Source organism: Amphibalanus amphitrite, unplaced genomic scaffold, assembly GCF_019059575.1.
Source record: "Amphibalanus amphitrite isolate SeventyFive unplaced genomic scaffold, NRLGWU_Aamphi_draft 000036F_arrow, whole genome shotgun sequence".
In the NCBI taxonomy this organism is placed as follows: Eukaryota; Metazoa; Arthropoda; class Thecostraca; order Balanomorpha; family Balanidae; genus Amphibalanus; species Amphibalanus amphitrite.
Genome location: NW_024881532.1, coordinates 577,203 through 591,938, shown reverse-complemented (window position 1 = coordinate 591,938; position 14,736 = coordinate 577,203). Strand labels below are relative to the sequence as shown.

At 44.3% G+C, this 14,736-nt stretch overlaps 1 protein-coding gene across 1 annotated transcript in view; it reads right to left on the bottom strand.

The window, feature by feature from the left end:
- Window positions 1-13,572, bottom strand: part of LOC122371764 — a 28,831-nt gene extending 15,259 nt beyond the window's left edge. The window contains exons 1-3 of the mRNA XM_043348426.1: window positions 13,379-13,572; window positions 8,588-8,645; window positions 4,966-5,015 (exon numbers count right to left, since the gene is read on the bottom strand). Of these exons, the coding sequence (XP_043204361.1) occupies window positions 4,966-5,015; window positions 8,588-8,621 (84 nt within the window). The 5' untranslated portion in view covers window positions 8,622-8,645; window positions 13,379-13,572. The remainder of the gene's footprint in view (window positions 1-4,965; window positions 5,016-8,587; window positions 8,646-13,378) is intronic.
- Between the last annotated feature and the right edge of the window lie 1,164 nt (window positions 13,573-14,736).

The following is a 14,736-nucleotide window of genomic DNA, read 5'->3' as shown; positions in this document are numbered from 1 at the left end:
ATTGTTTTCGCCTAGCTCAGGTGCATCGAATGGTATCCTCACCCACCGCTTTTTGCTAGGGTGAGGTCAACTTAAGTAGTTGACCTCAGGTCAAGGTCAGGTCAGAGCCCCTCAGGTCACGAAGCTGGGCAAAGGGTATCATATGGCATATCATTCGATTCGGAAGGTCTTCCCGAGTCCATTGGTGGCTTTCCCGACTCTCTAGCTCCATTTGATCGGGAGTTATTGACGAAAAACTCGTACGACCCTAGTGACGTCATAAATGACGTCACGCAAGGTTAACAATGCAAAAGTGAAGCATTGGACTTTGCAAGGAGTGCATGAAATCACGATACCATGTACATGAGATAGTTTTAGATCATTCTCGGCACCAAAATAACAGTTTTTATATTTCCCCATTGACTTATAACAGTGATGTCACGTGACCGACCTGACCTCATGTAACCTTAAAAAATTCCCTGAAATACAAGTTGTGAGACCTCTGGAGGACACCATGTATGCCTCCTGTAACTTGCATCTCGGACAGCTATGGTCATTGGAGTCCAAAACAATGTCAGAACCAAACATCCTTTTTCACCCTCACGCTTATAGGAAAGAGGGTTGGATGAACTCTCTTTTCACTTTTTTCAGATAACCCAGGCTTCAATTGAAATTTCAGTAACCCGTGATGTCACTAGGCAGCGTTACCACGCCATTTGTAAGCTCCCCTCCCGAAATCACTATTCGAAACCGTTATCGTGACGTAAAATAAATACATTTATAGAAAGAACACCTTCCTAATTTTTTGCATACTTCTTTACAATGAGCCAAATATTTTTTTAAAGAAATAAAAATTCAAAAAAATTTGGTCCCAAAGTCCAAAAAATACAAATGAAAGAAAACTCAATATGTCATATATCAAAAATAGCGTATTTTTGGAAATTACAAAAATACATATTAATCTCTGTTTCATTGCAAGTTCAATGTTATATAACATTTGGCATTTGAATAATCCGTCTTAGAGTTACAGCCCGCCAAACTTAGCGCTGCAAAGCAAGATCCAAAAAATATTATACACCATAACTCAAAAAATACTTATCTGATAAGCCTGAAATTGTTACAGATGGATTCAGAGCCCCTGATTACCCCTGAGACCAATTCTCGTCAAATTCCGAGAGATGAGGGTGTCAAATTGGAAAAAAGTGGTACGATCTATCGTGGAATGCCCCAGGGGTCAAGGTCAGGGTCAAGGTCAACCTAGGTCATCTAAGATAATTGCGTTTTAGGCAAGCTGAATTTACTTTTTGTGAAGTTTTTTGACTGCATTTTTGGTAAAAGCTTCTCAGATCATGATTTCATGTAATATGGATCCAAAAACAATCGGTGCACACATCAGCATACACACAGACACACACAGACATACAAACACATATAATTGACCTTGACCTAACTTGACCTGAAATGACCTCAGCAGCAAAATTCTGGTCGGGTAGTGTGACAAAGAGGCTCTAGCTGGCTTGGCACCAGAAAACAGCATCGTCATCGGTATTTGATAAGCAGCGCACTTGATATCCAACGGTGACCCAAAACAGCAACATTTTTTAGTTTGACCTGACCTGGAAGGTCAATGACTGACCTGAGAAGGTAAAACTGGGTATCATTGGATTCGTCTCTTCCCAAAGAATCTTTTTGGTCTTTACCGCTAAGCTCTATCTCCAACAGGAACGAAATGGCGCGGGGGGGGGGGTGGCAAGTATGACTCATGAGATCGATACCCCCATGTGCGTTCTAGGATGGGAAAATGGCATATGCGGGCGAGGGTTAACTGAAAATGTACAAATGAAATGGGCAATGGGCATTACACATACAAAAAAAAAATTAAAGCCATTGCACATGGCACATGCGCGTTTGTAATTTCAGGCATTCAGCCAGTGCCATTATAACGTTTCAATAGAGCTTAACGCTTGGGTAAGTATCAATATCGATTAACCTTCCAGGCGGTGGGGGCATTTTTTTGCCCCCCCCCCTTTAGTTTTTTTTCGATATATCTCAAGAACCGCTGCGCCGATCGTCACCAAACTTTCAGTACCCTCCCGGGAGTAGCTAGCGCACATGGTGACCAAAATTTTTTCCAAAGGCTATGATAGGTTGGCCGCTAATGACGTCAGAGTGACGTCATTTTTGCCATTTTCGACCCAAAAAAAGGTTTCGCGGGAAGAGCTGTCAGGCCTACAGTTTTAGAGATACAGAAAAATGTTTCAGACATAAAAGGTGTGGAATTAAAAGGGCTACAAAACTGCTATTTCGGTTTTTCGAATTTTTTGGATTTTGACCCTCAAAAATAAAAAATAGAATTTTTGAATATGATAGCCGAAAAATCCAAAAACTTTATTGAATTTCGAAAAAAACGGAATATATGTGATAGTCCCTACCGCCTTCTATCTACATACCAAATTTGAGATCGATACCTCTTTTTTTTGGCCAAGTCATAGCGAAAAAACTGTTCAAAATTGATGACGTCGAATTTTCAAACTCAATTTTTAGCAATTCCAGACCTCGTGGCGCAAAACGAAGACCACCATTAGACTCCCCGTGACGAGCTGCATCGAATCGATACCCATTTTATGCAAAAATGTCAACTTTGAAATTTTAACTTTTTTGACCTGACCTTGACCTGACCTCCACCAGAAAGTGACCTAAACCGTACCTGATGGTCTTATAACCAACATTATTGAGTTGGAAATGAAAAACTGGCCATAAAACATGCATCGCACAACCTTAGTAAAGTTGGGTTCATGTGGTGACCCTTGGTGACCTATAGGTGACCTGACCTGTGACCTGACCTGGTATGACCAGTGACCTCTAATAGCAACATATGTACTAGATAACTGACGCCCTGTCGCTGATTTCCGACAAAATGCGTTTTACTCGGTGTTATAGTGCTTTCCCTAGAAGCCCCGTGAACGGTGAAACATTTTATCTTTGACCTGATCTGTGACGCCATCGGTGACCCCGAGGTCAATGAAATTTGGTTTCTCATGATAATTTTGACAGGGCTATCGAACGCCGTTTGAATTTTCTGGATCCGTCCAGTAGTTTCGGAGATACGGGGGGGGCAAAAAAATGTCCCCCCCCCCCCACCGCGCGGAAGGTGGCCGGGAGGCCCACCGCCTGCCGGGTTAAGACATAAGACCGGTATGACTCATAATCCATTAGCGGCATTTCTGACACGGACTTAACCTCGCAAACACAATAAACTCCAGCTGTGCACATGTCGGCCAGAGTAGTACCTATACACCAAGGAGCGTTAGGGCGATTCCGAACAGGGCCGGGCCGGCACAACTACAGTTAACATGACACTGGAAGCCGGGCACCGTTCGATTTGAAGTCACGAAGTGTGAGAATCCCGCAGTTTTATACGACTGAGAGTAGCGGTCATGGTCTTATCAATATACATTCACCGTGCGTAGTGCGCTTGCCGATAGCACCGGAGACGCATTTTGCACAAGCCCAGCTAATTAGGCAAGGAGTTTCCGACAAAACATAATCCATATTCCATGCTCAGAGACTGACTATAATTTGGCCGTGCAGAAGCATTAGCTTTCCTCAATGATCATTCAAAATATAAAGCTCAGAAGACGGTAGTTAGCACACAAATGTACGAAATCAGTTGCACAATTTGACAAAACTGGCAAAATCGCTTTAAAGGTGAAATTTACATCAAATTTCTAAGATATTGCTGTGTCAATATTAAGCTTTGCACATGCATCAATAGCGTACCTTTATAACCTTTGCATGGCATGAATATTGAGTAGGTAGTCCGCAAGAAGCTGGGCAACAGTTTGAATACAGGTTGCCGCCTAATCCATCGTACACAGTCATTGTCAAGGTTGAATGGGTGTGGGATTGAATATACTGAAAGGGACCCTCCCACCTTAACATTAGTTTTGAGTTGAGATAGCCAAGTTTGCGGCCAGGCTCAGAAACCACCATTTATCCTGGTCGCAACCCCCGCAGCTTTATGGTGTTCAAGAAATTTCTTCCCTTTACTTGCAGGGTGGGACCAGCGTGGTCCCTATCTCTTAACCATTACGGGAATCTGATGACGTCATCAGGCTTTCGAACGTCCGTTAAATGTTTGACTAAAACGTTTTGTAGCACGCGGTGGTATATGCTGCTTTGCGCGCAACAAATGCCGCACTTTCAAATAAAGTCGCATAGGAACAGCGGAGATCCCAAAAAGTAAACAAAAGTAAATGTCTAATATCTTGAAAACCGGTGAATATTTTTCGATGAAATTTGGTAGATATTCGTTTTTGCTCTTTCTGAACCGAGCGACATCACTTTCATGCCAATTCATTAACTTTTTTGAAGGTGGGAGGGTCCCTTGAATGTAAATCCGGCATTGAGCGTTGCGATTGTTTATCAATGATACAATACAGCGATCATAGGCTTAGCTCAAGGGAAATGTCAGTCGCTTGGAGGTTCGCCAAGAGGCACCACAGATAATGAAAGCCAGAGCAATATGCATATTTTCAAATTAATCATGTCAAATATCTTACTTTTCCCAAAATGCTTAGGCTTGCTTTTCTCTAAACTGAAATTAAAAAAATAATTAAGCTGAAAACTCTCGAAATCAGCCTGATTGCTGGGCATATGAATACTAAAAAACGTACACAATATGTACATACACATTCAAAAAAAAGTTAACGAAATCGGGGAAGGCTCAGAAACGTTGAAGTAGGCATACCTCCGTCCACAAAAAATGATAATAATAAGTTTTATGACGAAGAACTGCGACTGCGTACTAGCTGTAATGCACATTTGTAACATAGCGAGAACATTTGTTATAAAATGTATAGGTTAGTAGCGAAACAGTAACACTATTTTGCATATCTTATGAGTAATTAATAACGTAGTCAAAATGTTTCGTACATCAAATAAGAAAGACAATAGGTAATTGAGAAGTCTAGCACAGTATCTCACCTTTTCTTCACCGATGACCAGCATTATACTTGATGCTGCCAGGAGGATCCCTGTGAACAGAAAACGAAACGTATTAATATTTATAACGCAAATGTGTATTAACCCTCGCCCCGTTGGGGGGGCCATTTTGGCCCCCCCCCCTGTGGTTTTTCCTGAATAGCAAGAAAACGGCGGCGCGCAGCGCCGCCAAATTTTCAGTACCTTCCCGGCCATCAATTTGACACCTTCACACCAAATTTCAAGTCTTAGGTCAACTTAGGTCAGGAGTTATTGAGGTCAAACTGAGGTCATGTTCGAGCAAAAATGAGCAAAAAACATGCAATCTTGAAACGCTCACCAAATCTACAGTTATCAAGCAATTTCACAGTTCTTTATATGGTCTAGTAGACAAAAAGCGGCGCTACAAAACTGCTATCTCGGATTTTCAAAATTTTTGGTTTTTGACAAAAAAAAATCAAAAAATTGATTTTTTTAGAAAAACTTTTGAAAAATCCGAAATTTTTCCGAATTTCGAAAAAACCGGAATATATGTGATAGTCCCAGCGCTCTTCTATATACATATCAAATTTCAGATCGATATCTCGTTTTTTGGCCAAGTTATAGCGAAAAAACTGTTCAAAAATGATGACGTCAAATTTTTGAACTCAATTTTTAGCGATTCTAGACCACGTACGGCAAAACAAAGACCACCATTGAACTCCCCGTGACGAGCTGCATCGATTTGATACCCATGTTATGCAAAAATATTAACTTTGAAATTTGACCTAACTTGACCTGACCTTGACCTGACCTTGACCTGACCTTGACCAAAACGTGACCTTAGCTGGCCCCAAAGGCTGCCTGACCCACATAATCGCATTTGTCATGTAAAATGGACCATAAAACATGTATCACACGACACTTTCATATTGTGACCCCCCGTGCCCTGACCTCTGTGACCTGACCTGGTATCAGTGACCTCAAATAGCAAAATATGTGTTTGAAGAACATTTCCCCATCGATGATTTTCAATGAAATGCATTTTACTCGATTTTACAACGCATTTCTTGAAATGCCTGTAAACGGTGAAAATTGGACCTTTGACCTGACCTGTGACGTCATCGGTTTGACCTAGGTCAATAAAATTGGGTCACAAGGTAGTTCCCCGTTGGGGCTATCCAACGCCGTTTACCGCTTGTCGCTATGTTGCGTGGTTCTCGAGATCTTAGGGGGGCCAAAATGCCCCCCCCCCCCAACCGGGCGCGTTGCTCGGCAGAGCCCAACGGGGCGCGGGTTAAATATTGAACCCTCGTCAGCCGAGAAGGGGACGTGTGCCGCCCCCATAGGAATTTTTTCGCGATAGCTCGGAACACACCGGTGATAGAGAGCTGAAACGTAGCATAACCAGCCTTTGATTCAAGCTGGATCTTAGGACACCATTCGTATTTTCAGGTCAGGTCAGGTCACTACCCTATGACGTCATAAATAAACCTCTGCACGGTCCTCAGATGTCGCAACTTCGCAACGCCAAACCAATAGGCCCGGCGAGGGTTAAATGAAACGTGCTAAACCAATAATTCGGCGGAACCACTTTATGACAATCCCAACTTTCCTCCCCCCAGCAGTTCGGAGAGGCACCGGGCGGTTAATCCCAAAACGCACTGCATGAACTATCGCGGACCCTGACGCAACCATGACGGACTGCGCTGCATAGCACACAGAGCCGACCGATTACCCATCGGTTCATCACGACTAACTAATAGTATCTCTAATGAACACCTCCACCTGGCTCAGAGCGCGTTACCCCACACGATCGCGGCCTAAACTGGGCTAATGGCGAGTGTTGGGGCGGGGCGGCGAACGCGATCGGATAGTCGGGAATCGGGATCCACGGCGGAGGTTATGTATGGGCAATGGCTGGGCGGTGCAAATGGGGGCGGCTGGGCACAGTTGGGTCGAATTATAGCGGACGCCAGTGTTTCATTGGTTGGAAAAGGATAAGGGGTGGGTTGGTGGGAAAGATGCCCACGCCTGGAATAGTGGCGCATCATGAGCCAAATGTCCAGATCAAGCGTGTCAAAGCTGCAGAGTGCGTGACGTTTCATGACTCGAGGCTCAAAGGAAGCGCGTCAAATGACAATTATCTCTGGACCGTGGCCTCATTGTTTACTGATAGTGCTGGTTAGCGGTTTCCGATGATTGGATTATAGAGCTCACTGATCATTCACAGCCCTGCTCCGTGAAGCAATGACATTCCAGAAGCCCATCCAATCGATGATGGGGACCAATTTTTAAAGACCCGATTAGGCAACATGTCACAGGGCACCTAGCACTGGGTCAATCTTTACGGGCAGAGACTGGAGAGTGGAGACGTGATGACACGCCACCGGATCAGTAGCCTCCGCTTAAAGGGACTATCCCACCTTCTAAAATGTTGTTAAAACCAGTCAAATTGTGCCCGACTTTATAGACTGGATGACCAGGAACACGGTTCTGGCATTTATTTTTCATTAAACATCTTAGGCTTCCCATATTCCAAACACAAACTTTCAAATATGTGACGTCACAGCCCAAAATTACCTCCTTCCCCAGGCCACATTACTGTCATAAAGCTGATTCTTTTTACTCTGTAGGCACCACAGCAAAGTTCAGATCAAGTTTTAAGCGATTTTTCAACGAACAAACCCATTTAAATCAGAATGACTAAACGAGGTGACGTCACACTAACGGTCGCTCCATGTTGAAGATAGGGCCTTGTACAAGGCCCATTTTCAAATGAAGGGAACGAATTTCTTCAACACCAAGAGGCCGCGGGGGTTGCAACCTAGATAGATAGTGGTTTCTGAACCTCGCCGCAAACTTGGCTATCTCAACTCAAACCCCATGTTAAAGGTGGGATAGTCCCTTTAAGTATTGCCCGGGGTGGATCAACAGCCTCGTCTAGTCACTGGAAAGGCCGCCCACGAAAGGTGTCTGTATTACATGTCACGACAGACCAGCGGAGGGTCAAGATTCGAGAATGCCATCTGCAGTTACTGGATGGGTCATTATCGAGCTCACCCGTCTAATGGGTCTCTTAGGCATAGTCGACGAGCTTACGAGCCAGGAGACAGCGAGTGGGTGGTTAATTGCGCTATCGCGTAACACTTCTCATCCTCCTCTCACGTTCAGTGAGAGTAGGGTATCCTGTGGCCCATAGGCAATACTGGTCATCACCGTGTCATGTCTGGTGAGGGAGACCACTGGTCACTCTTCATTGCCCAGCATTCCCCTCTCTCCAAATTGAACCGCTCATAGAACAACCAGAACTCTGTCAATTGACAGTCGACATCCACATGACGCCTACTACAACCGCCAGTGCGGCACGCTTCAGCGAATCTAGTGTCTAGGTGTCAGTACGACGGGTTCCGCTTAACGAAGCTGATACGGCTTGTTTTTGTGTCGGAAGCCGGTTCCTGATGACCTCAGGCACCCTCGTAACGGGCGCGAACGGTGCGATGTAATAGCATGAGCCACTACACACGCAACGCTTACCGGAAAAGGCGGAGCCCTCCCTAACCTTCATCACTCAGTAAACAATCGAGCATCAGAAATAACTGATAACAGGAAGGAAAACTCCAATCGGTCGAATAGAATAACTTACCGATTGACCATGCCGTAGCTGAATAGTGCTTCATCTTCACCGATAAGTTGGCCAGCACCTGAAACGGAAGAGCCACTATTAATTACAGCAGCGGCTCTTGGGGCGCCGATGACTTGTGCGACATTCCCAGAGACATTAACCGTGATATCATCGCGGTATCGCAACCGGCAATTTTTCAGGCAATTTGAAAGAAGTATGATATAATTGATCCCTCAAATATGCATGACGATTGACCATGAAAATGCGATTAGATCATTCTGACTGCTCGTGGGAGTGCGTCGCTGTCTTTTATCGCGTCATTGTGTAGAGGATGCAGCATATTGCTGTTGGTAGGACATTGAAGATAATTGTTTAACTGCGTCAATTCACAATTTCGGTGAATGTTCCTTATACCATGTGCGTTTACTGTATGTATTCTGCTATTTGTATTTCAATATTTTGCAAAATATGTCAATAGAAAAGGTTTTAGTATACCTTGAATGCAATGGCTACATATGAATGAGGCTGCATCGTATCTATAAATACCAGCACACAATAGTTAGCATATCCAGAGCAAAGGCATTTGGGGCACGTGCTCCCCCCCCCCTTGGCGCCCAAAATCGACAAAAATTTGCGGTTCTTCGGGAACAAAAAGAAAACAAAACAACTTTTATCAGGAAACGTTTCATTTGAACGCTTCAGCAGTGCCGTAAAGAATCGAAATCCGAGGCGTATTTGGAGATGGGAGAAACTTTTTGGGGGTATGCTCCCCGCAGCGTCCGAGAACGCCTTTAGCATCCGCCAGTGCCAGCACAGCGCTTCTACAGCCCACAGCACCGTCCGTCCAGAGTGTGTAAGACCTCCAACACCGGCATACCTTCTCGTCACGGCCCAGCCATGAACGCGAATAAAAAGCGGGCTAAGTGCGTCGGCACGCAGCGGCCGTCCGTTTTGCGTGGGCTCCTCTCGGGTGTGGGTTATGCAAGCCACGGCTTGGAGCCGCCGGCGGCCGACCGCCGCGCCGTCTGTATACTCGCGCTGTTGAGAAACTGCCACCGTGCCGGCACGGGCGGGGAGGGGGAGGGGGAGTGCGGGTCAGAGGTCAAACCGACCGGCCCGTCCGGTCACTGCCCCGGGCGGAGACGGAGCTGGGACTGGATCAGAGCGTGTTCGTGGAACGGAGAGGGTGAGCTCGTTTATCAGGTGCTGAGGGGTGAATGGTGGATCTGACTCGTCCTCGCATGTTGGTGCGATTATCGGGGTACCTATCGGTATCGAAAAACATCACTTATTCGCAGATTTACCTAAATTGGAATTTGGGTTGCATGAAAGACACGTGACAACTGATACAACATAAGCTACTTTCATCTGTGACTTCCCGTTTTAATGTGATTGTGCGACAAAGCGTGGCTTTTCACACTTTTCCTTCGGCTGAACTACGTCTTAATACGATCCCCACATAAACAGTTTTTAAATGGCTTTCTAACAAGTCCTACGGCCGCAGGTGAAGTTATAATCGCATGGTGTGACAAATTCTACATCAGGTTTGTAACGTGTTGAATCTGGTTCCGGTATTTCTCCGGCAATACATGCTTATTTAAGAATTTAGCAGTGAAACTTGACCCAACGTTCAATGACACCGGAAGATGTGGTCCACCTTCCTGGTTTTCTTTTGTTCACAAATATCATTGTGCTATCTGTAAGGATTATTATCTAAATAGATAACATGAATCATGTTATCTAGGTATATGTCCTAACTTCTAACATAAACGCTGTGGACACGTATACTTTGTGATGGCCAAGGAACGTATTCACCCACCAAGAAGGAAGCTCTTCATCTCTATTTCTTTTTGCCACGACACTAAATGTCCCGCAAAAAAAACATCATCTTTAAACGATCATTCATCTACACCATGGAAGTTGCATTCATGACAGCTTCGTCACATAATTAGTCAATTGTGCTGTTAAACTACGAATGATCAAAATTTTGTAATCTGCCAGTTAACGATCTATCCGTTAACTATCATAACGCGGTCAGAGGTTATCCCTCGGTTGCCGTTCACGGTGGAGTGACGACTCACTGCTCGTCTGGCTCTGTCGACCTCGTGTTGTCGGTCGGCCGGACCCACTCCATGGCCCCTCGGCACCTCACCGCGCCAGTCCGGCCAGCGGACCGTGCTGTTCCTTGTTTACAAGGGTGTCGGCCTGTGCTGGGACCTCTCTGATCCGTCTCTCACAGTGCTGGTGACACGTCGTTAACGGAAACGCGGTGTAACGTCGCGTCATGTCATGCCTTGTCACGTCACGCCTCTGACCGCGGATGTTCTGTGATCGTGGCCTTGACCTCATGACAGGTGGGTATCGGCACCTCCATCCCATCTCCGTCTCTACTTCCTTCCTCTCCAACCTGCCCCAATTCTGCAGTGCATTGACCGATGATCTTTCAGTTCATGCCATGATGATTGAGATGCGATATGGACATTGGACAACTGACACATGTCTGTCCGCTGCAAGGATTCTCGGAAAACAACAATGCTTTGCACCAGTCACCACTGAAGTAGGGCTTTGAGATGTAAAAGCACAACATACGTAACCGGAACAGCCGTCATCCATGTAAACAGCATAAAGTTTCCTGAAATACTTTTTACAAACATGGAGCACATGTAAAAGTAGATAAGCAATAGTTGCCCTACAGAAAAGGAAACAGAACAGGGAAACATTTATTCCCAAATTTTCAAAAGCTGGGTATAATTTCATGAAGTGCTACCTAGATTCCACCGTACCCCTCACCACAAAATAAGGATGACTAAAATACCCAGTCCTGAAAATGCAGCCTTCGCCGCATGCGGCTGTAGCCTAAAGATGCCTCCTTCGCCATTGGATGAGCTTTTTAAGCGCACTAAGCATACATGCACTCGTGACTATTTTTCACTGAGATGATAGACATGCTTTGGACGATTCGCCAAATGCTGCCGGCATCTGAGAAGATTGATGAATAGTTCTTATTCTTACAAACTTGGATGCGCTTGTAATTCGCCCGTAAACATGCATCTGTTAGGCTGTTGCGAGACACTGAACATTTGTCGGATTGACAGGCGACTTATTCCGGCGTCTGCGGTTATAAGCCTGTTTTGACCGAGTGGCTGTTGAAATTCGTGGCCGGCTCAGGGTGTCACCCTCTGTAACCCTAAAGTAAGGGCATGCGTGGCTGAACCGATTTGTTCGGAATTCCTTCAGCTTACAACACACATACATAATTTACAGATTTGGGCAATGTGAATGTGGACACCCATCCTGAAAAGTTGTATAGGTACACAGCTGTTAGCATGTGTGGCATGTGTTTTTTTGTGATACAAAGAAAATATAACTTTCCAAACAACATTAACGGATAGTGTAAGAGACATAATTACCAACAGAACAAAAAAATTAAGAGCCAATAATGATCGAATACCGACAGCCTAGCAGCCAGGGTATGTTATGATTACCTATGGTTGATTATGATTATGATACGATAGTATGATTGTGATTATTATGGGGTATGTTATGGGTATGTTATGATGAGGTATCTTATCATCTTTGATCATAAGATGAAGAAAAAAATGTCATTTCGTTTGCAACTATCACGACACGTTGAAGGAAGCTTCAGCAGTGGAAGATTAGGTAAATATTCTTATTTCTAAATCTAACGTTTCATTTTTTATTGAGTTTATTTCTTACCTTATAACACATCATTCCTAACGAATTTCAAACAGGATTTCGTTATCCAAACTTTATCCAAAGCGTTCGCATGACATCGGTGATTGGACAACTAGTTATCTATGTAGGTCCTAAACAATCAAATGGTTTTTTTCGGGTATTAATTTTTAGGTTGGAAAAGAATATAGGTATTTTTGTCTTATCACTTTACCGTCAATGCACTCTTTCATTGTCGAAGCGCAATGGGCGCTCGACATTCATGGGCCTCCTGACAGGTATGGTTGCGGATAGTGGCAGGCCGTAGCCAGGCGAAGTCAGTGAGGGGACCGGCCGTGCGCGGCTATGTGCGCACGTTAAACTTTGGACTCTAAATTCTGCCATAGAACTGGAATTGCGCGATCGGAGGGTAGAGGGCAGGGTCACCGCAACAAGCTTCGCTTAGCGGTGACTGTCGTTGTGAATCCTTCCTATCAAAAGGTTTGGACTAAATTTATTTAAAAAAAATGTTTATTTATGCTCTCCAAAAGCTTACACATCAATTTGTATCTATTAATTTACATCTGCACCTATAGGCTATATATAAATATTAATTTCACCGATTCACTGTTTTGGATAATCTATTCTTCATTTGACTTCGATACGTCAACTTCTTTACCTTAGCCTGGTTCATTTTGTGCTGGTCATGAGCAAAAGTGTTAAAAATTTGAATATTTATTGCATTAGTTTTTTAACACACACATTTGCCCTTGAAATTATGAAAATCGGTGTTATCTTTCCAGCGAACTTATTGGATGGAAAAGTTCCAAGATATGTTTTTTTTTTTTTTGCTATGTGGCGGTCGATGAGAAATCCTGAATAAATTTGTAAGACAAGAAAAAATACAGACTTGGGCAGCTACAGAGTCATATATTATTTCCTTTAAAAATCTTTCATTTTGAAACATGAACAGACACTAAATAAGTAAATATTGGTAACTTAGAAAAAAAAACTTGTTTCTTCTTAAATCCCTACTTATACTTTCAACTATAAAAATATATCGTTATTGTATCTAAGCCTTTATAAAACTGCTAACCGCAAAAACATTTCAACAACCATCACAAAACTACCGCCACTTACCTCTGATGTGTCAGCTTATGAATCCTCCCCGCCTTCTCGAAGACCTCCTCTCTTCCTCTCTCCTCCCGTCAGCTTCCGTCCTCTCACGTCCTATCGCGGTGCCAGCGGTGCTCACCCCTGCAGGAGTCACACTACCACAGCGCGCTGCCGCTCGCGTGTCACCGGCTGCGCGCGGCGGGACGGTGTGGCTGGAGGCAGAGATGCTCCGCCGGTACATGCCATTTCGCTGGACGACCTTCCCGGCTCCCCTCCTCCTCCGGGGCACGGGCCGGGCGGGGGCGGGGGCGGAGGTGGCGGGGGCGGCGGGGTGGGAGGATGGGGATGTCCCAGAATCTGGAGGGCGTGAGGTAAGGGTGGGGCTAATTATTCTCTGGGGATAACGAGGGAACGACATACGGTTAAAAAAGTAACTGGAAATGACGGGAAATCTAAAAATGCATGGCAAGAGTGATTACATGGCCGATCAGTGAATAATGGTGAGATGATGCATACTTCAAAATGTTCAAAGTAATCGTGAGGACATGCAGACACTTTCATGAAACCGCTTGCATGAGTCCGCCGGCCAGAAGTCTTAACCCTCGCCCTGGCAGGGCATTTTTCATAACACGGCCTGGCAGGGTGGGGTCGATGCGACCCCCCCCTCGCGATTGGCTCCTATGGCACCTAGAAACACCAAATTTGGTAGGTAGGTGGGCCCCCAGGAGTTCTCGCCCCTGTGCAAATTTGGTTGCTCTAGGTCAATATTTAGGATGGTTTTGGGGGGTATAAATGTAAAAATTTCGCTAAAAACAGGTCAAAAGTTTTTCGCTTATAACTTTTGATCTAATTAAGATAGAGCAAAAAGAAAAGCACCAGTGAACTCAGCACGTCAAGGCGCGTCGAATGATATACTTTTTAGCTTGCTTAAAGTACTTAGTTTTTCTTAAATTTTAAGTAAACTTAAATTAATAAATTAAGTTCAAGTTAACCAAATTGCATTATATCGCATATAATTCGATTCGACTCATCACCAGGAACACAATGATACCATTTTTTAAGCTCTAGCGTCATTATGTGCCAAGTTATTGACAAAAACGTCATTTGACCTCAGATGACCTCATTTGACCTGACCCATGGATAAGTACACCAAACAAAGAAGCACCATGTGACCTGCTGTTAAGAACTATGGTTTCAAAGCACAAAAGTGATAGAACGAAGCGGATATCTCCAGTATTTTCCGAATTTAGTATTTTCCCATAGGCTTAACATTACGACGTAATGACCTCTAACTGACCTCAGGTCAGTGACCTCGAAAAACCCGAATTATATGTTATACAACTCGGTAAACTTAGCACATCCTGAAAGTTTGAAGGAAATCA